We start from the raw sequence: 18781 nt of genomic DNA on the forward strand, positions 1-18781 counted from the left end.
CTGGTCCCGCGGTCTCGGCGCATGCCCTTGAATTGGGACATATGTCCCCTGTTCTTTTATCAGGAGGGTTGCAGTCGGATCCCAGATGGGATGCCAGGCAAAGAACCAAACTGCATGTTCGGCCGTGCTTACAATGCATCCGATAGGCAGAGGCGAAACTCTCTTCCCTATTCACCTTGTCGATTTTCCATTCTGACCAACGAGAGGCATTAGAGAACGTGGGGAAGCTGACTGTGTCGCGCTGAGGGGCTTGATGCCAAGGCCAACATTCCATTGAGCTGTGAACCGCTTTGCGCCTGAACTTGGCTGCGATCGGCGGGGTGCAACCCCCCCTTTTTTGAGGTTGTTTCAGGGGTTCATCGTGGTTGATCCTTGGGCCTGGCCAGACTCTGAGTCTTGTAGTTTGTGGGGGATACCTTATCATGGTGTGGGGATGCTATCAAGGTGCGTACAGTAAAGGTTGTCATGAGCTGCCAAAATGCATTGTCAGCTTGCTGCGGAGATTTCTTGAGGCTGGAACCAATAGCCTTCTCGTCGCATTCGATAGCGCATGTAGTGTCACAACCGGGAGGCTCTTGGGGGAGAGGGGGGTTGGGGGTCAGCAATGGAGAGTTGCCATATCATTGCAGGTGAGCAAACACATCATAAAGTAATGCATGGTATCTTACTGTGCTACCGTTGAAACCGATATCGCCCCTTCAGGACTCTAGGGATTATCAAGGACAGCAAAATTTTGGCATCAAGGCCACCGTGCCAGCATCAGACACATGGAGAATCCTGTCAGGGCAATGATGACGTGCATCACTGACTGCTTTCAGTCCAACACCCACCATCCAGTAAATTCTTCCTTTCTTTTTACGTGGGGGGGCTAACGGCGGCGGGCGTTGTGTGGGGTTGTTTACGACATTCTACACAAAGAGTGACGAGATTGGTGATGAAATCTGAAGAAAAGAAAAGGGAAAGATGCCGGTCAATGTCATAGCAGACAAAGAAAGACCTGAGCGGTCCGTCCGTCCACAAGCACGTGGGTTTTAGATCTCTTCAATTGATCAAGTCAAAGAAATGCTCTTCCCTTCGGTGCTGCCGATGAAGAGTACTGTACCTCTCCGTCCCCACGTGGCCGTTCGGCTCAACCCGTTGTGTTGAAGATACCCCTCTCAACACTTCAGCAGTTGCTCCATGGAGATATTCTCGCTCGATTTTAATCCCCTCCCGGTGCAACACCTCCGTCGGCCTACCTTCCCATCCCATCCCGGAGCCTCGTCGGAGATTTTCTTTTTCTTTAACGGCACACTGCAGCCACTGGTTCGCTCAGCTGAGCGGGTTTGCTGCTGTGAAACCGGATCACTTTACCACGTGCAGCCAGGACGAACATATTTAATGTTATAACCAAGGGAAACTTGCATGCGCCCGAAGAGAGAAGGGAATTGCTTTTTCTTTTCTTGGTGGTATTTCTACCCGTCAATGTGATCTGCGGTGACGAGTTTCACAAACGGTTGGCAGCAGGAGGGGAGTAGGGGATTGCCAGTGGTCAGCCAATGCAACGGGCCCCCTTTTTTGGATTGCCAGGGGGTTTGGGGTGGTCAGCAGTGGAATGATATGATCGGATTTCGGGGGGGGGGGGTGGGGGGGGTGGGCTTGATGTAATTAGGTAGATATGCTGCTTGCCTGATGCTGTCCTACGGGGTGGATGCTGTATACACTTCGCTCCTCTGGCCGCCCGCGCTTTGTTTCTCCTGAGGCTTCTTGTGTTCCCATCGGAAGCATGGTGCGCAAGAACGGGGTGTTATCTACCTACATTGGTTTCCTTTAAAGAAGAAGACGCCTCGGGTACCTTAATCTGCTTTTGCTTTTCCGAGCCGGGGGCGTCCTGCTGGAAGTTTCTTTATCGTTCTGGACTTTGTTGTATTTTTAACTTGTGGGCTTCTGTCTGGCGGGTGGTGTTGATGAGGTCATCTTTTCTTCATGAAGGTTAAAAAGACGGAATCTGCCGTTTTTTATCTCTCCTTCGAGGTCTTAGCGACCTTATTGGGAAATATTGCACGCCCCCTTTCCTTCCCACGTGGGCCAAGATCGATATATCGACCTTACCTACCGAGCGCTTTGACGGACAGTGGTGCCAGATTCACCATGGAGGCGTTTATTATTGAAGCGTTTACCTTGTTGGGAGTTGCGTTGGTGGTTGTTGGGATGAGGACGTATGTTAGGTTGACGACTGTGGGGATTAAGGGGTTTCAGGCGGATGATTATTTAATGTTGGTTGCTGCGGTGAGTTTGTTCTTCTTGGAGATGTGATGATGGGGATGGGGAGAGTTGGGGACTGATCACCTGTGTTGTGGGATAGGGCGCGTATACCGTGGAAACATATCTTGCGTACTCGGTGGGTGCGTTATGGAAGGGGTTGGCGAATAATGCGATGACGGATGAGCAGAGACGTCTGCTTGATCCGAACAGTGAGGAGTTTAGGTTGAGGTATGTTCTGACTACATCACGGCCTGCTGGAGTGTGGTAGCTCATGATTGGACTGCAGGGTCAACGGGTCCAAAACTCAGGTTGCTGGGTGGTCGACGTACACATTTCTTCTGTGGACGATCAAGGCGGCGATATGCACCTTCTATCTTCGCCTGACGGTGGGTGACAGACCAGCCACTGTATCATCACGATGACTGCTTGCTGATACCGGCGTAGGAAGGGTTGGAATATCGCAAGCGCATCTTCACGGGCTTCGTGTTGATCTTCACCACCTGGGTTGCCGTCCTCCTGTCAATATTGCTGGGCTGCCGTCCTCTCGAGAGGAATTGGCAAATCTATCCAAATCCCGGCAGCAAGTCTCCAATCTGTTGTACCCAAAACACCGAATGCTAACGCCATGTCAGATCACTGTCAACCGGCCATCTCCAACATTGACATCTTTGTAACTCTTGGGTTGAATGTCTCCACAGACATTTACCTCATGAGCATTCCCATACCCATGCTATGGCGTGCTACCATGAAACCGATGAAAAAGATTGGGCTCATTGTGTTGTTTTCTGGTGGAGCATTTGTGACGGTGGCAGGAGTGTTGCGATGTATCCTGATTGTTACAGTGAGTTATACAGAACGTCAGTGCAAAAAAAGAGACAGTAACTGACCTGGGGTGTTGCAGGATCCCATCAACGGCGCTCAACAAGCAGGTTCCTGGGCCGTCCGGGAGACGTTTGTGGCTGTGGTGACTTCCAATCTTCCCATGTGTGTTCCCCTAATTAACAGATGGGGTCGACCAATTTTGGGAAGCCTAAAGTCCCTCAAGTCAACAACGGGTAGGATGACACGTTCTGGCCGTTCAGATCCGAAGCATGGAGCGTTCAGGCTTGAGGATAAGAACCCGAGACGTGGAATGGGGCCGAGGAGTGTCAATCCTATTACTGAGCTTACGATATCCGAGACGGAGCTGGCTGAGATTCAGCACCAGGAGTATTTTTGGAATCCCAATAAGGGTCGTCACGACCCAGAGAGCGGACTGGATGGTGAGGGTACGAGCCCAGGTGGGTTGATCTGGAAGCAGACATCCCTCCAAGTGTCGGAGTCGAGAAATTACCATGGTCATGGTGTGGATGAGATTGACTTTGGGGATTATTATCTTGTGGAGCAAGCAAAGAAGAGCGCCGAGATCATGGCCACTTCGCCGACTGGAAGGAGTTGGAAGACTTCGAATAACAACCGCCAGGATCGACGATCACCGTGAATAGCAGCATGATGTCGACACTGCCGTGAATACTGAGGAAGTGGGGTTCATGTTTATTGTGGTCATTCCACAATAGAGGGACAATAGTGAATAGAGCGCACTAAAAAGTGCATTGTCGAGCTGCCAGTATTGGGCCGTGGTCACAACAATGGCAGGAGCGCTGGGGAAGCCCACCCACCTTTTTCTTAAGACTTGCTTGGATTTCTCCTTTGAGTTTTTTTTCTCTTGCACTTGACATCACGATATCCCAGCAAACCTCATTTTGAACGTTTGCAAACGAAATTTGAAACAGCAGAAATGTCGTCGTCGAATGCTTTCCTCGCCACCTCGCGCGCCCCCGGTCGCCCTCACACACTCGATTGGCACCCGGGTGCGTGGTGGTTTGCGGCTGGAGTTGTAAGTTTTTCACCCAAGCTACTGACATCTTCGACATGATTGTCGCTCTGTGCCTTGGACTGTTTGATCTTTCAGTTTCAGCCCACCCCAATCCATCACATTCACCACACAATCTTCCCTTGTTCTTCCCTAACCTGGGATCACTAACAAGTCTTGAATGCCAGAACCCCGATCATACTGACCTGGCCCGGGCCAAAGAGAACGCGGAGAGGGTGCAGAGGGAGAGGGTGGAGGTTATGAGGGCGAATCCCTGCCCCCAGGGACTCCTTTGTGAAGTTGCTTCGGGACGAAGATTGTAAGTTTCCCCACACATTTTTGACTCTGGCTTTTTTCTCTTGTTACTTTTCTTTTTCTTTTTAAAAAGAAACTCTAATATTTTTAGGGGAACGAGTCTTGCCCGCACGCGTGAGCCCTCCCGCGACGCCTGTCCGCGCATTTGTCAGCAGCTCGCCCGAGCGCAAGACGGGCGTGGCCAAGCCCAAAGTTGCCGTTCGTGAGCGCCAGGGGGGTAGTCCTGCTGGGATGGTTTTGGGAAATGTTGGGATGAAGGAGAAGGTTGGGAGGTTGGGGGTGGACTGGTTGAGGCAGCGGAGGGGTGGGTCCAATGCTGTAACGGGCACAGATTGGATTGGGGTGTTCAAGCAGTTGGTGGAGTGGGTGGTTGGCGAGGTGGGCGATAAACTCACTGTTGCTGGGTTTATGGTGTTTTTCGCGCTGTTGTGGGCCGTGGTCATGACGGTGGTGTGGATGGTGCAGGCGGTTGGCCAAATATGGCATACCTGGTATGGGCAGCAGAAGATTGTAGTCTTGGAGGAGGTTGATTCCGAGGGCAGGGATCGCCACAGACCGGCTTTCCTTGATATCAATGTGGAGGAGATGGCTGGGAGTTTGCTTGGGAAGCGGAGGGAGAAGGGCACCGGTGTTGTTGGGGCCGAGGCTGAAGATATCGAGGCGTTTAGCGGACGGCTCAAATCTTTCGCTACTAAGCATCCGGGTCGTCGTGGGAGGAGCTCGCCATAGGCTTTATGCCTTTCCCAACACCCAACAGGCGTCATCACTAACCGAGTGGGCATTATTGAAACTCGGCGAGGCGCAGACAAATGCAAACGACACCATTGGCGGGCATGATCAGCATCCGATTGCGCATTATCGAAGGCTGGGTCAGCGTTGATGCATTGGAGGTTATTTTGAAAGTCCTGTCCGCGACCGCAAGAGGCATACGGGCCATCCAAGTGGGCATTATCGAAACTTGGACCGGCGTTTTGAAGACCCAAGCGGGCATTATCGAAGCTTGGGCGGGCGTTTAGAGTGTATTGGGAGGTCTTTAGTCATTGGAAGAAGGAGTATGGGCCGTTCAAGTGGGCATCATCGGAACTTGGATGGGCGTGGGAGACCTGGGCCGGCGTCATCAAGCTCGGGCATGCATCTGCACATGACTTCGTCACCTCTCTGGATCGTCAGGACATTATCTATCGTTGGGCTAGGGATGCGTTGGAACATTTTAAAGGTCTGTGACGCAGGTTGCTAGGGGCATATCGGGTTATAAAAGGTGTTCAGGAGGTTGCTTTATGGGTAGATGGATACCAGCCAGCTCTTTTGTGTTGTTTATTGGGCGTATATATATATTACGGGATGCATTTGTTTAGATGATCTTTGGAGATACCGCAGAGAACCCGTCTCCCCCACAGAACGCTTGAAGACTGCCAGCAATATATCGCTTTGCCCGAAGTGAGACTATTCCCAATGACGTGATACCAGTCCCCCCGCATTTGCCCCTTTTGCTCCGCGCTATGCCCGCCAAGCCGTAACGTTGTGACACACGGCTCTTTATCTGACGCGCCCTTTGCTGAACTCGAGCAGAATGCTCACCTAACGCAAACGGTGTTTATCTTCCTGTTTGAGCCGCTTGCGTAATTCATCGTCGTTTCCTGGGCTCGATATAATAAGGCCTGCTAGAAATCGGCCCATACACCGCTGAGCATCACCAAACCCTCACCAACATCAACATCAGCAATCATGGCCTCCCCAGACAAATCCCAAGAGCAAGGAAAAGGCTTCACGCTCTCGTGCGAATGCGGCTACATAACTATGACGACCCCCTCCCGCACCCCCTCCGGCATGGCACATTGCCACTGCCGAACATGTCAAAAACAATCAGGCTCGGCGTTTGGAACCTCTGTTTATTACCCCACCGACCAAGTCTTTCCCTTACCCGTGGACTTGGAGGCGAAGTTGTCAGTGTTTGAGCACGGGACTGACAGCGGGAACACAATGAGATGTTATTTCTGTCCCAAGTGCGGCGTGAGGATTATGCACCAGGGAATTCTGCCAGATGGGAGCTGGAGGGAGATGATGAGCTTCAAGGCGGGGACGTTTGATGACTGGCCTGAGGAAGGAGGGCTGAATTGGGAGGGGATGGGGGCGAGGCACATCTGGACGAGGAGTGCTAGGATGAATCTTTGTGGGAATTGGGAGGCCTGGGAGAAGTATCCGGATGATATGGTGGATAAGAAGAAGGGGGAGGGGGAGGGGGAGGAGAAGAAGGCGTAAGGTTGGGGGGTTGGCGGAGAGGGTTAGGGGTAGGGTTGGGCGAGATTGGGTCAGATGTACTCTGGCTTGCTGACAATGCGTACGATGTTTAATCTATCAACGAACCCTTATGTTATGTAATCGCATTAAAGCAGAAAAGTGAGGTGCCTGTGACTCAGATACCACAATGTCATCCTCAAAGTCATGGGTGTCGTCATTCAGGAACAGTCAGACCCTGAAAGCCAATTGAGTGGGGCAGTTATGCACGCCAAACTTTGTGCCTGGGCAGAACCCTCGTCAGAGTGGCCCAATTTCCAGACGGCGCCTTCTTTCTCCAGACCATGCGACCGTTGCAGCAGCTTTCCCGATCTTCGTTCAACGTCCTTCGTTCACGCTTTGTACATACAATGGCTCCAGGTCAGTTCCTCTCCTCGTCTTCTTGCCCTGATAGCGCTGAACCCGGCCTTCCGCGTTTTCTGCCCCGCCATTTCCGAACCATCCGAAATCTCGAGGGGCATGCGCACCTTGACGAACACCGCTGATGTTCCTCGACAAACAGTCCCTGATTCTCGTCCTATCGTTATCTCCGGCCCCTCCGGCGTCGGAAAGGGAACTCTCTACGGCCGCTTGTTCCAAGTATGACCTACCCTACCCACGCGCAACAGTTTCCCAGCACGAGACCACGAGACCGACGATGTTGACATGACCCGTCTACTCAGAACCACCCCGACACATTCACTCTTTCCGTTTCGCACACCACACGTGGCCCCCGCCCCGGTGAGACCGATGGTGTCCACTACCACTTCGTAACAAAGGAGGCGTTCGAGGCGCTCAAGGCAGCTGATGGGTTCGTCGAGAGGTAACACGCCCGCCGCACAAAGATCTACACAGAGAGGAGGAAGAAAGCTGACTAATGCCTTCGGAATAGCGCCAAGTTTGGCGACAACTACTACGGTACCTCAAAGCAGACGATCGAAGAGCAAAAGGCCAAGGGCAAGGTCACCGTGCTTGATATCGAGGTCGAAGGCGTGAAGCAGATCCAGGCGCAAAACTACCCCGCGCGGTATGTCTTCATTGCGCCGCCTAACGAGCAGGCGCTGGAGCAGAGACTGAGAGGGAGAGGCACCGAGAGCGAGGAGAGCATCCAGAAGAGGCTAAAGCAGGCCAAGGTTGAGCTCGAGTATGCCAAAGTGCCGGGAGTGCATGAGAAGATCATTGTCAACGATGTAGGTTCAGGGTGTGAGTCTGTCTTGGTTGCAAAGAGAGGTTCTAACGTTCTGGGTGTCTAGGATCTGGAAAAGGCGTACAAGGAGCTGGAGGAGTTTGTCTTTGCGGAATCCAAGGCGTAAGGAAGGTTTGGAGTTGGAGTTGGTTGGAGTTGTATAGATGGAATCCTTCAACCTCGTCGTCAATTTCGAACGCTAGCATCCAAGTCCATGTGCTCATTCCAGAAGAAGGTCGCCACTGTTTGACAATGCGGCTGACTACGAGGCAGTTGAAGAGGTGCAGGGGACTTGGATCATCTGTCGTCTTGACCTGCGATTCCGCCTTTTTGCATGTTCAATTCGGTGTCTTTTCGTCTGAACCTACGAGCCGTACCCCATGACAGACTGGTTGCCGCCCTTCCGCTATTCCTTTCGCTTTCCCTCCTCTGTTTATACTTTGACTGGACCTCCTCCCTCTGCTTCGACGTGGCCAACTCGAAATGCTTCTCTGAAGACGAACCACCACGGAGCACCCGCCATCAACACAATCAACGATGGACGGAACATCTACAAAAGACGATGCCCTCTCCGGTATGGTTGACATTTTGTCTCTCGCCATGGACAACACATCTTTCAGCTCTACCACTAAACCAACCGCGACCTTTGAGCTGTTCAGTCAATTCCCCGCCGAGATACAGTGGTGCGTCTTCGAACAATTGCTCGACCTAGAAGGCCTAGGACGTGGCCCAGCAGTGCACTTCCTAACCGGTTTCCCCAGAACGTTGGCAAAGGCACTGTTCAGCTCTGACCCAGACGAGAGGATGGATACAGGGCTCAGGCATAACTTTGCACAGGGCATCGACTTTGTAACTCATGATACCATGAGCCTTCTCGGAAGTTTCAAGCGCACAGATCGGCGCGGACGAGAGTATATCCCAAACGCCATCCCTCATCACATTCGTCTCCCGCAAATTGCCCAAACATGTTCGCTCGCAACGCGTGTAGTCCGAACTCACCAACAAAACAAGACGCCAGTTGGCCTGCACGGTGGCAGGTCTATTCTCGTCAACGAAGAGGATGACTTGTTCTATTTCGACATCCTCGTCCTGTCAAAGAAGCCCCGCTCAGACCGTGTTTTGCATCTCAGATCGGCGAACACCATCAACGAAGAGCTGACGGACTGTCTGATAAGTCCGGTCCCCATGGTTCATGGTGCAGATCTTCTCAAGGGCGTCCGCCGCTTGGCTGTGCCGGGCTGGGTGTCAAAGCTGACCGATGGCGGGTGTCTAGGGTGGCATTTCCAGCCGAAACGGCAACGTGATCTGGTGGATTACATTGATAGCTCTTGCTCGGAAAGCGATTCGGAAGATTACGATTCCAGCGATTGGCTTAAGAAGGTGCCCTGTGACAGGTGCGGTCGCGTTATGGGAGGACATTTCAAGGTCACCTGGCCGGAGGAATACGTACTACTGGCTGCCGCTTGGCTTCCTGCCCTCCAAAGCATACACTATGTTGTTCGTAACGAGATTCCACCGCCGGGTTCACTCGGCTCTGATTACGCCCCCTGGCGGGCCCTGGCAGGTCCGAGCCCGCAAGAACCAGCCTTGGTGTTCGGAGATAGTTGGGTGACGACCGCTACAGCAATGTACCGACATAGAGGAAATCGCAAAAGCTCACGATTCAGCACAGTGGGGGCTGAGCCTCCACAAACCTTTCAGTCTATCGGAGGATCCTTGGTCGAGCTGTTTGCTCCTATTGACTTCCACGTCTTGCTTCACGCTTTCGTCACAGTGCCATTTTTCGATCTGGATTGGGCAGCATCGTTTCCTATGGACAGTCAGCTTCTCAAGGTGTGGAAAGACAAAATTCCCCATCTGAGCTTCAGATACCTCAGATGGGTGCCAGAGGGGTCGGACTTACTTCCTTGGAAGACGGATCTGAAGCCGCATGGTACACCCAAGAAGAGGCGACAATGAAAGCGTCGATAGGCTGTGGATTAGAGATCGAGGGATCGTCGTATGGATTGAAGGGGGAGATGTCAATCTTCCGGCCCTGGTGGCTTGTACTAACTTGGGAAGAGTATGATTAATGGGGTTTGCTGGAGCATTGCAGGTGGGGTTGAAGATGGCCGCGGCATAGAAATAGACAGGGTTTCAATGATTAAGTCTCCAGCAAACTTTGCCATCGAATTTCTCCCCTCCACTTGAGAAAGCCTTCTCTTTTCATCAAAGCTGAAGGCCTTGGTGTCTGGTCCGCATTTAACTAACCCCAAGGCAAGTTATGCATACAATATGGTACCACAATAAGAGAAAGCCTGTCTCAAAGTCCACTCGTATGGAAGTTGCGGAGGAGACTTGCAGTCGGACTAATATCAATGCCTTCTCCATAGCCGACACACTATCATCTTTCCATGTCACTTTCCACGTTTACTTTGCAGGCTCTGGTCGGCTCGGTGTGTGGGCTCGGTTTGTGGGCTCGGAGTGTGTTTTCGCCGTATTTTCGCAAAACCAAGAGTGATGCGAAGGCGGTGGCCTCCAGTGGTAGTAACCCTCCACAACGCGTACCAACTGTCTTCTCTTTTTCGAAACTGCAATATCTTGTTCGTATTACCAGTAGAGAGATCACCGGAGGAGCCATTCTTTCTGACCATTCACTTGTGTGTTATTAATCAGCCTCAAGGAAAGCCCCGCCGTTCAACCGAGTAGCATAACGGAGATGTTCGGTGGAAGATGGATCTGAAACGGTGGGTGGAGAAGAAGATTGATGGTTAATTTTGCATTTGGCGGAGTTCATATTTTGCACAAACAGCGTGTCTATACCGGGGTACTTTGAGCATCGTGGACTTGGGATGTCAGCGGTCAGGAAATATACCTAGACAACATGGCAAACGATCATTCCTGAGATGACCACGTCATCCGCCCCCAGTTTCCGCCCTTTCTGGTGCAATATGTTCGTTTATCCGGAAAGCATTCGACAGTTGACATGACAATGGATCACATGATGTCTCCACGTGGTAGGTAGCCTACGACATTTTGCCGCAGTCTTCTTCCCACACTTGCGTTCATCAACCTCTGTGTTATCTGTCCTCGTCCTAAGCGACTTCCTACGAGGCGTTAGCAAACCCGAGGCCCAACACCAGCGTAGTTTCCTGAACCTACCTACTCTTTTGCTCTATGCCCGACGCCCGCCATTCCCATGGCTGTTTCTGGCTCAATCGACTCTTTTTCAGCCACCACGAGCAACAACAACCCCGACCCAGCTGAAGATGTTACTCCTCCTACCATCACGACCTTCGAATACTTCGTCAAACTCCCCCCTGACATACAGTTTTGCATGTTTGAGGAGCTCATAGCCATGAAAGGACTCTGGATGTCCCTACTATCCACTTCTTTGCTGCCTTTCTAACCAGTTTGTAGCCCTTGTTCAGTCAGCGAAAAGAGAAGAAGCATCAAGAGGCCACCGACGCCCTGTGCCAATTCTTCAACAATGTCCGTCGACCCGTCGCGCGATTCCTGTTCCTCACCCATCGCCGATTTCGAGATGGTATCCGGTTCAGAAAGTCTCTCCGAAAGCGAATACTTTTCATGACGTTCGACCAATATCAGAACATGGTGACACCCTCAGATCTCCCCTCCTGGTTTGGGTCTCGTTACTGTCAGTTGCAAGAAGTTGCAAGTGTATGTCTTACTGCGAAAAGACTTGTCGAAAGACTGCATCAGGCTCACCAAAGCACATTACCCTTTCACTTATACAATAACCAAACAGTTTTCGCGAATACCGAGAACGACATATTCCTCCTCGAGGTGTTAGTTCGCGCCTACGAGAATTACCCCGGAGACGTGGCCTGTGTAAGACAAGCACTTGTGATAGAGGATCACTTCGGAGACCTTTTCAGGATACCACCACTTGTGCTCCCTGGCTCTAACCTTCTCATTGGGGTTCGTCAGCTTGCTTTTCGCCTTTGGGCATATGAACAGGATGAGGGACCTGAGCCAGGTGAGACTCAATGCCGGGACTGGAGGTGCGTCCAGGTATCTTACGAGGAGGAATTCGCGACTATATCACTAAAAGGCGGCCCCGCCGTCTATTGGTGGGACAGTAACTCCAATGATTATGAGGCGACAGTGTGTTATAGCTGCTCTTAGCCCGCTGTTAACCACCATGCTTTCGGCTCCCGGCAGATAGAAGATCTGCTAGTCACCGCCTGCCTCCCTTCCCTGGAGTCGGTCAACATCATTGTTCATGACGACGAGAACGCTGAAGTCAATTTGCTGGACTCGGAAGATAACTATCCGTGGCGACTGCTCCCGTACCCGAACTCAGACGATAAGCATCCAACAGGGGAGCAAAAACACATATTCATCCCTGCGTCGCCTTCCTTTTTCAGCCGTCCGGAACTGGATCTCTGCCCCTGGATGCAGCAGGCACCTTTGAAAAGCTTCGGCTATTTTGGAGGATCAATGACTGAGTTGTTCCTTCACGACGAGACTTTTCGATGGATGCACACTCTTATGTGACGTCAGTTTTGCGGCATTGTATGGCGGGACGAAATTTTACTTGATGCCGATGCCAAAGGAGCAAGGAGAACAAGGGCCATTGGACTGCGGTTTCATTACCTACGACCTGTGACAGGAGAGTAAGGTGTACAGTCTCAATGAACCCAGTAAGTAATACGCAGCACGCGGAACACGGACATCCGAGACTGTTGCTCTGCGGCCGGGATCAACGTACTCCCGAAACGACAAAGGACTTGGAATTGAAGATCTTGGGTGTGGGGGGCCGGGGGGGGGGGAGACAGGTTTGACTGTTAACCATCACCACTTCTCTGACCAAGCCTCTGGGAATCATTGGGAGGAAGAATGTATGCCCGGAAAGGTACGCTGTTGGCGTGGTATAACGTGGGATTAATTTTGACACACTCTTGAACGCTGTTGCTTCAATACAATCCCATTGCCGTGTCACAGTGCATTGACTCAGAGATTACCTACACTCTCTGGTCAGTAGCTTGAATTCCATCCTTCGACGACCTCCTCTTCACCCCTTCCAGTTCCACATCGAGCACCTTGTCCACGTTCTTCTGAATCTTGTCCTGCATCTCCTTGCCCTCAAACATGAAGCTGAGTTCCTCAAGTGTGCGATTGTGTGTCTCAGGGAAGAGAAGATACACCGTAGCAATCTCGATCAGAATCCAGACGCAGTACACAATGTAGTACTTCCATCCAATGGCGTCTAACGCAATGGGGTTGACATATGTGTTGAAGAAGACCGCAAATCGGACCGTCAACTGCTCAACCGCGATACCCTTTGCGCGTTGTTGATAAGGGAAGATCTCAACCATGTACGTGTATGCCAGGGCGTTCCAACCAATGTTGTAGAACCTACCCCTAATGTCAGTCAAATCTCCCATGTCAGGATACAAAAATACTCACGGCGAATAAACAAAAATAAACACCAGCACCGGTATGGCCGCAGCGCTACTATTCTCAATCGTCGCCCTCGCGCTCGCAATAGTCCAAACAACATACACCACCGCCGTCCCAATCGTGCAAATCAGAAACATCCTCCTCCTCGGAAACCTCGGCGCGATCAACGCAATCGGCACAGCATTGATAAACCCCCAGCAAGTATTGCTCAGAATAACCTGCTGCACCGTCCTATTATCCGTAATGTTCACCAACGCCAGAATCTTCTTCATGTAGAAACTCAACAACCCATTCCCTGACCACTGCGTGAAAAACCCGACTACCGCTGCGAGGAGGAAACGACGTCTCATGGCAGCGTCACGGAAGACATCCCCCCACACAAACCGCGAGGCAAGTTCTTTCTCCGCCGCGATGGTAGATTGAATTTGCGCGTATTCCAATCTGACAAACTCGTCCCCGTCTTTACCCTCAGAGTGGTATTTTTGCAGAATGGCAAACGCTTCCTCACCGCGGTCTTGGCTGACGAGCCAGCGGGGTGACTCGGGGCACCAGTGCATGAAGCCGAGTTGGAACGCGCTCGGGACGAGTTGCAACAGGCTGGGGAGACGCCAGGCCCAGGTTGATTCCATTTGAAAGGTGCCGTAGGTTGTCCCTGCTGCGATGATGGCGCCGACGAACCAGGATGCGTTGAAGAGGGATGTCATTACCGCGCGTTCGTTGGCGTAGGAGAGTTCACCGATCATGGAGGAGGCGTTTACGATTGCGAAGGGGATGCCGAAGCCGAGGACCCAGCGGGAGGCGAGGAACATGTCGCTGTTGCGGGCGCCTGCTTGGAGGCCGGCGCCCATGCACATTATGAGGGAGGCCATGAGGATTGTGCGGCGGCGGCCGAGGTACTGGGAGATGGTGGGGATGAAGGGGATTGCCATGAGGGCGCCGAGGGAATACATTGCGTTGAGGAGGCCGAGGCGGGAGGAGGTTGGGTTGTCAAAGTCTATCGGGGGGTCACCGCGTCAGTGTAAGGGATGCGGAGAGGGGATAAGAGGTAACGTACAGTCAGTCCATGATTTGACAGCCTGGAGACTGTTCATCATCGAGCTGTCAAACCCAGAGGTCCATTCCACCCCGAGGCCAGTCGGCACAAGAATCAGATACAGAAAGCGAAGGTTGGGTTTCTTGTACCAGGGGATGTCATCCGCCTGCGCAATGCGGGTGAGCCGAGGGTCGGCATGTTCTTCTTTGGCGCCGATGATGGCCATCTTCGTGATGGTCGTTGCTGCTCTCTGTCTTGCTCTGCTGTGGTGAGGATATCCGGTAGAACGAAAACTTCACGGCAGGGTCATCAATTACTTATACCTCATCACCCCCAACAATCTCCAACTACCCGGCAGCCGGGTATGGTACATGCATTCCCCCCATCCTGCCGTATCATCTTCCCCTTCCTGATCAACAAGCGGATCCTCCACCATACGTTGCGAGCTCAAATCCTGCCTTGTAGGTAAGGCATCTTGCACCTCGATAACGTGACGATCCTACAGGTCGGGCATATTTTTGTTAGAGAACCGATCCCGCGAATCAAATCGCTAACTACCAAGTATCGCCTAAATGGCACCTATGTACCGACATGCCAAGTCAACTGTTTGGAGTTGTTTCCTCCGACGTATGCGGGGTTGGCTTGTCTGCCCTGCCGTGCCCGGCCGACGGCGGATTTTGGGGAACGCGGGAGGGTGACGGGATGCAACGGTGTTACGTGGGGACCGGGACAGGTGTGACCGAAGAGCAGGGGGTGGTTCAGGTGTCGGTGTTCGGAATAAGGAGCAATGCTGCTTAGTTAAGAAGGATATCAAAGGCTTTGTCATGCGAGAGGGTCAGTAAACAGAGGGAACAATGGAACGGGAGTGGATTAAAACATTAGTCTATTTTTGGGTTTTGCCTGGGTATCTTACTTTGTCTAGGTTATCTTGCCTCTATCATTATGGCAAGGTGAGATTTGAAATTAGTAGTAAGCAGCCACTGGCCCGCCAGTGATGCCTGAAGATTGTTTCTATGTGCATAGTACAGATATTAGTGTAGAGTTGGCGTGCTCACTTGCTACACCTGTGTTTTGCTGTTTGGGTCGCTGGCAAAGCGAAAGTCAAAGAACAGAGGATATACCCGAGCAAAGGCGGCCCTAAAATCCTCTTCTGTCTTGGCACCGGTGACCACGATCTTTCCGGTTGTAAAAATGAGAAGGGTTGGACAGGAGCGAGGTGTCCCATCTGCTCGATAGCCGAGATACTGCTTGAAAGACAAGCCTGGGAAAATCTCGGGGACAAAAGAGGCGCCAACAGTGACATACTTGTTGGCTAACCCCTCAAGTCTGATGTTGAAGCCAACATTGGCACTGCCAATGATATTCTGGACAGTGAAGTCGCGGAATTTCGGAGTGAAGCCACATTTCTGGAGGGCGTAAGTGTGTTTCTTAGCGGCAAGGCGAGCCAGGGCTTCGCTCTTGGCACCTGTGACAACCATTCTGCCCGTTGCGAAGATCAGTGCTGTCGTTCGTGGATCGCGGATGCGCATGATCACAGCATTGAAGCGACGCGGTCTGTATTCGACATTGCGGGCCCGTTGGGCTAGGTAGTTGAGGTCAATGCGACAGTCAAGGTTGACGGTGACGACGAAGTTTTGAAGTTTGGGAATGGGCCAGCCTGGAGGGTACTCGTGGGATTCGGTTTCTGGGATGATGTCTTGACGGCTGTCCATCTGGTTAGAGTCGGCCATTTTGAGAAGATCTGTTGTGCTGTTACCTTGTTATGTTGAAAGACTTACCGTATCTGGCGGCGCTTGGTGAATGAGTTAGTAGGAGGTAGCCAGTTTATGGAGGCAGACTGGGCGATGTTATATCTGATAGTCTTACTTCAAGACAAAGACTCCGACATCAAGACAATTAAAGGACAATGTCACTGTCGAACACAAAGGCCCTCTGTCCACACTGTGGGTCCAAGTATGACAATGCATTTGTTGAAATTTCGGTGGGCAGGTTTCGACCTTGAATTGTAGAGCAATATCGGAGAAGCCTTAGTTGGATAATTGCGGCGGTGTTTCGGGCAGGAGCTCGGGTAGGCATGCGACCTGTGATGTAAACGGGCACTTCGGAAACTCTGGAAAGCTGGAAAGGCATGAGGACGGGAACTGGAAAATGGAGCAGTGAGGATCAACTAAGCGGTGGCCCGAGCTTCGTGGCGTGCTCGCTAATCTCACTAATGCTAGCGCCCCCTGCTTCCAAGTTATGGGGCATCAATCGACGAACGAGCCACCGGAACACCCCGCCCGATTTGCCAACGTCTCCATGGACTCGACATCAAACATCATGCAGTTTTCAAAACTCTTGACAGAGGATGATTGAACCTAATAAAATCTTTTACCCACCGGCACCGCCTTGTTTTTCAATCTATGAAGGATCGCCAAAGAAGAACGAAATGACGTGCATGATTGCCGTCTAGCCAACCCTCTCGGGCTCGGAGTGATGGCCCGAATTGACTTCGAGGCCGGCCCTTGAAACGTCAACACCGAAGCGACTGCCTGCGCTTGACTTAGCTTGTTTCCCCGCATGTCAAGATGGGAGCTACTGGCCAAACGTTTTGCTCAGCATTAGCACCCGCAGTCTCGAAGCCCGGCACGGGCATACGATGATGGCGATATCATCAATTTTGACCTCTGAAGACCCGCTGATGACGGAACAAAAACAGCAGGGCCCCCTCTTCATCACCCAGACACCCATGGCACCATGTACACCAACAGTCCAACCACTTTTTTAGCCGTTCGATAACATCCACGTTGCCCCTTGCCACAGCACAACGACACCGGCCGGGATGTCTCTGCTCGCCTTGTTCAGAAATCGAGATGCAAAAACCCCGACCGAGTCACTTCCGGCCAATGTGTCCAAGAAACGATTGAGGAAGAAATCTTTTGCTCGTCTCACAGAAAGAAACATCGAAGCTGTCCAGGAATTGAGCAGCCCCATGGGAAACCATGTCTCCTTCGAAAGCAACCCACGGTCCCAGCGCCACCCACGCGCTTCCGCCAACATCCCCGAGCTGCCATGCTTACCCATATATGAGACCTTGACACTGTCTATGGGATCTTCCAACGGGCCATGCCATGGTGGCAGTGAAACGTCGTCAACGAAGGTCAAGGAAAAGCCGCGGCCTCTATCGAAATGTATGCCTCAGAATACCTCACGGGTTCACTTTCTCCCACAACAAGAGTCACCAACCTTCAAACTCGTCCCCAACATCCACCCAACGCTCACCCCGCAGCCAACTCCGAAATCCCCGGTTTACGACCGAGCTTCGATACTCGCTGACTCGTATCGATCAATACTTCCCGACTTTGATGCCATGGAACAAATCATCGAATCGGAAGATAACCTCTCTCTGCCAAAGAGTCCCTCTGAACAATGCCCCCATATTCCACTCTGCCGGCACCCCACCAATCAGTCGGTATGCCGGCAGTCAACAGTCGCCAAGCAAGTCATCGTTGAGGTGCCATCCTCACCTCAGCACCACTCCTTCATTGCGCAGATAGATTCAGTCGTTGAGCCCCAGTCAGCAGCATCTTCGTTTACCGTTGTGGAAAATAGCGAACGGAGTTCCGAAGACGAGGCCACAGCGCCTGCCATTCCGCCTCAGGCTCCTCAACGGAAGGTTCAAGCCATCAACCAGAGTCGTGCATTGCAACAGTCCCCGTCAGTCGCAGCGAGCAGTAATCCTGCCTCCCCGAGGCGACCAAGGCCTCCTTCACCGCGGTTTAAAGTTACAAAAGGGGACAACACCAAGAGCTCTCTGGCGTTGCAAATTTGCACGCATATGCTCACTGACGAGCTGAAGAAGGCGTTGTTTGCCAAACAGGATGGTGTCGATGAGGATTCACAAGCTGCGAAGCTGCAGGTTTTGTTGTTGATCGAGGCTTATGAGGGTGTGATGGAGAGCTGTAAAGAGCAGCTTGCACAGTCAGAGCAAGAGGGGAGCAATGTCGAAGTCAAACATGCTAGGGAGGCGGTGGATATTTTGGGGCATTGGTTGGATAGTTTGTATGAGATTTATGGCGAGGCCTTTGGACGTGATGAGGACTAATGATGGTGGGTAATGATGGAGTTGTGATGCTTTTGATGGTAATGATGATCGATTGGTGGTGGTTCATGATGGAGATGGGAGGCTTTGTCCGGTTGCTTTCTCAATACACTAGGGTATGTAGGCGTTTGTTTGATCATAGTATATCAGTAATAATTTTGTACATAGCGATCACATCTCAGCAACAAAGTTGACAGTACTCTTTATGAAGGATGAACTCAATTAAAAGCAGAAGAGGTCATCGAAAACAGTCTTGCCCGTTTTGCCTTTGCCTCTGCAGCAGCGAGGTATGAGCATTTGGAAACACCCCAGCACCAGGAACATGCCAATACAACACGGCCAGGTCTTACTATCCGGAAGGTCCATGATGGAGTCTCTGCCAGGCTCAAG

At 51.9% G+C, this 18781-nt stretch overlaps 9 protein-coding genes across 9 annotated transcripts; 7 read left to right on the forward strand and 2 right to left on the reverse strand.

Moving 5' to 3' along the window:
- Positions 1-1965: 1965 nt before the first annotated feature.
- PODANS_6_7580 (uncharacterized protein) lies at positions 1966-3724 on the forward strand (the record flags this gene model as incomplete). The annotated part of the gene is made up of 6 exons (XM_001910644.1): positions 1966-2268; positions 2345-2472; positions 2531-2630; positions 2689-2824; positions 2877-3085; positions 3146-3724. 6 exons carry the CDS (start codon positions 1966-1968, stop codon positions 3722-3724), a joined length of 1455 nt encoding a protein of 484 aa, XP_001910679.1.
- Positions 3725-4021: 297 nt separating this feature from the next.
- Positions 4022-5140, forward strand: PODANS_6_7585 (uncharacterized protein; the record flags this gene model as incomplete). The annotated part of the gene is made up of 3 exons (XM_001910645.1): positions 4022-4120; positions 4285-4415; positions 4567-5140. The coding sequence occupies 3 exons, from the start codon at positions 4022-4024 to the stop codon at positions 5138-5140; spliced, it is 804 nt and encodes a 267-aa protein (XP_001910680.1).
- A 325-nt stretch (positions 5141-5465) lies between these two features.
- PODANS_6_7590 (uncharacterized protein) lies at positions 5466-5648 on the forward strand (the record flags this gene model as incomplete). Its single annotated transcript, XM_001910646.1, has 1 exon — positions 5466-5648. The coding sequence occupies one exon, from the start codon at positions 5466-5468 to the stop codon at positions 5646-5648; it is 183 nt and encodes a 60-aa protein (XP_001910681.1).
- A 428-nt stretch (positions 5649-6076) lies between these two features.
- PODANS_6_7600 (uncharacterized protein) lies at positions 6077-6670 on the forward strand (the record flags this gene model as incomplete). The annotated part of the gene is made up of 1 exon (XM_001910647.1): positions 6077-6670. A coding segment is annotated over one exon (594 nt), but the record flags the coding sequence as incomplete, so codon positions are not given.
- Positions 6671-7056: 386 nt separating this feature from the next.
- PODANS_6_7610 (uncharacterized protein) lies at positions 7057-7998 on the forward strand (the record flags this gene model as incomplete). The annotated part of the gene is made up of 5 exons (XM_001910648.1): positions 7057-7066; positions 7209-7285; positions 7369-7508; positions 7578-7875; positions 7939-7998. 5 exons carry the CDS (start codon positions 7057-7059, stop codon positions 7996-7998), a joined length of 585 nt encoding a protein of 194 aa, XP_001910683.1.
- Positions 7999-8408: 410 nt separating this feature from the next.
- PODANS_6_7620 (uncharacterized protein) lies at positions 8409-9830 on the forward strand (the record flags this gene model as incomplete). Its single annotated transcript, XM_001910649.1, has 1 exon — positions 8409-9830. One exon carries the CDS (start codon positions 8409-8411, stop codon positions 9828-9830), a length of 1422 nt encoding a protein of 473 aa, XP_001910684.1.
- Positions 9831-12838: 3008 nt separating this feature from the next.
- On the reverse strand, positions 12839-14536 carry PODANS_6_7630 (uncharacterized protein; the record flags this gene model as incomplete). The annotated part of the gene is made up of 3 exons (XM_001910650.1): positions 12839-13232; positions 13284-14271; positions 14332-14536. 3 exons carry the CDS (start codon positions 14534-14536, stop codon positions 12839-12841), a joined length of 1587 nt encoding a protein of 528 aa, XP_001910685.1.
- An 832-nt stretch (positions 14537-15368) lies between these two features.
- On the reverse strand, positions 15369-16040 carry PODANS_6_7640 (uncharacterized protein; the record flags this gene model as incomplete). Its single annotated transcript, XM_001910651.1, has 1 exon — positions 15369-16040. The coding sequence occupies one exon, from the start codon at positions 16038-16040 to the stop codon at positions 15369-15371; it is 672 nt and encodes a 223-aa protein (XP_001910686.1).
- A 1091-nt stretch (positions 16041-17131) lies between these two features.
- Positions 17132-18394, forward strand: PODANS_6_7650 (uncharacterized protein; the record flags this gene model as incomplete). The annotated part of the gene is made up of 1 exon (XM_001910652.1): positions 17132-18394. One exon carries the CDS (start codon positions 17132-17134, stop codon positions 18392-18394), a length of 1263 nt encoding a protein of 420 aa, XP_001910687.1.
- Positions 18395-18781: the final 387 nt, after the last annotated feature.

This window comes from Podospora anserina, chromosome 6 (assembly GCF_000226545.1).
Source record: "Podospora anserina S mat+ genomic DNA chromosome 6, supercontig 2".
Taxonomy (NCBI): Eukaryota; Fungi; Ascomycota; class Sordariomycetes; order Sordariales; family Podosporaceae; genus Podospora; species Podospora anserina.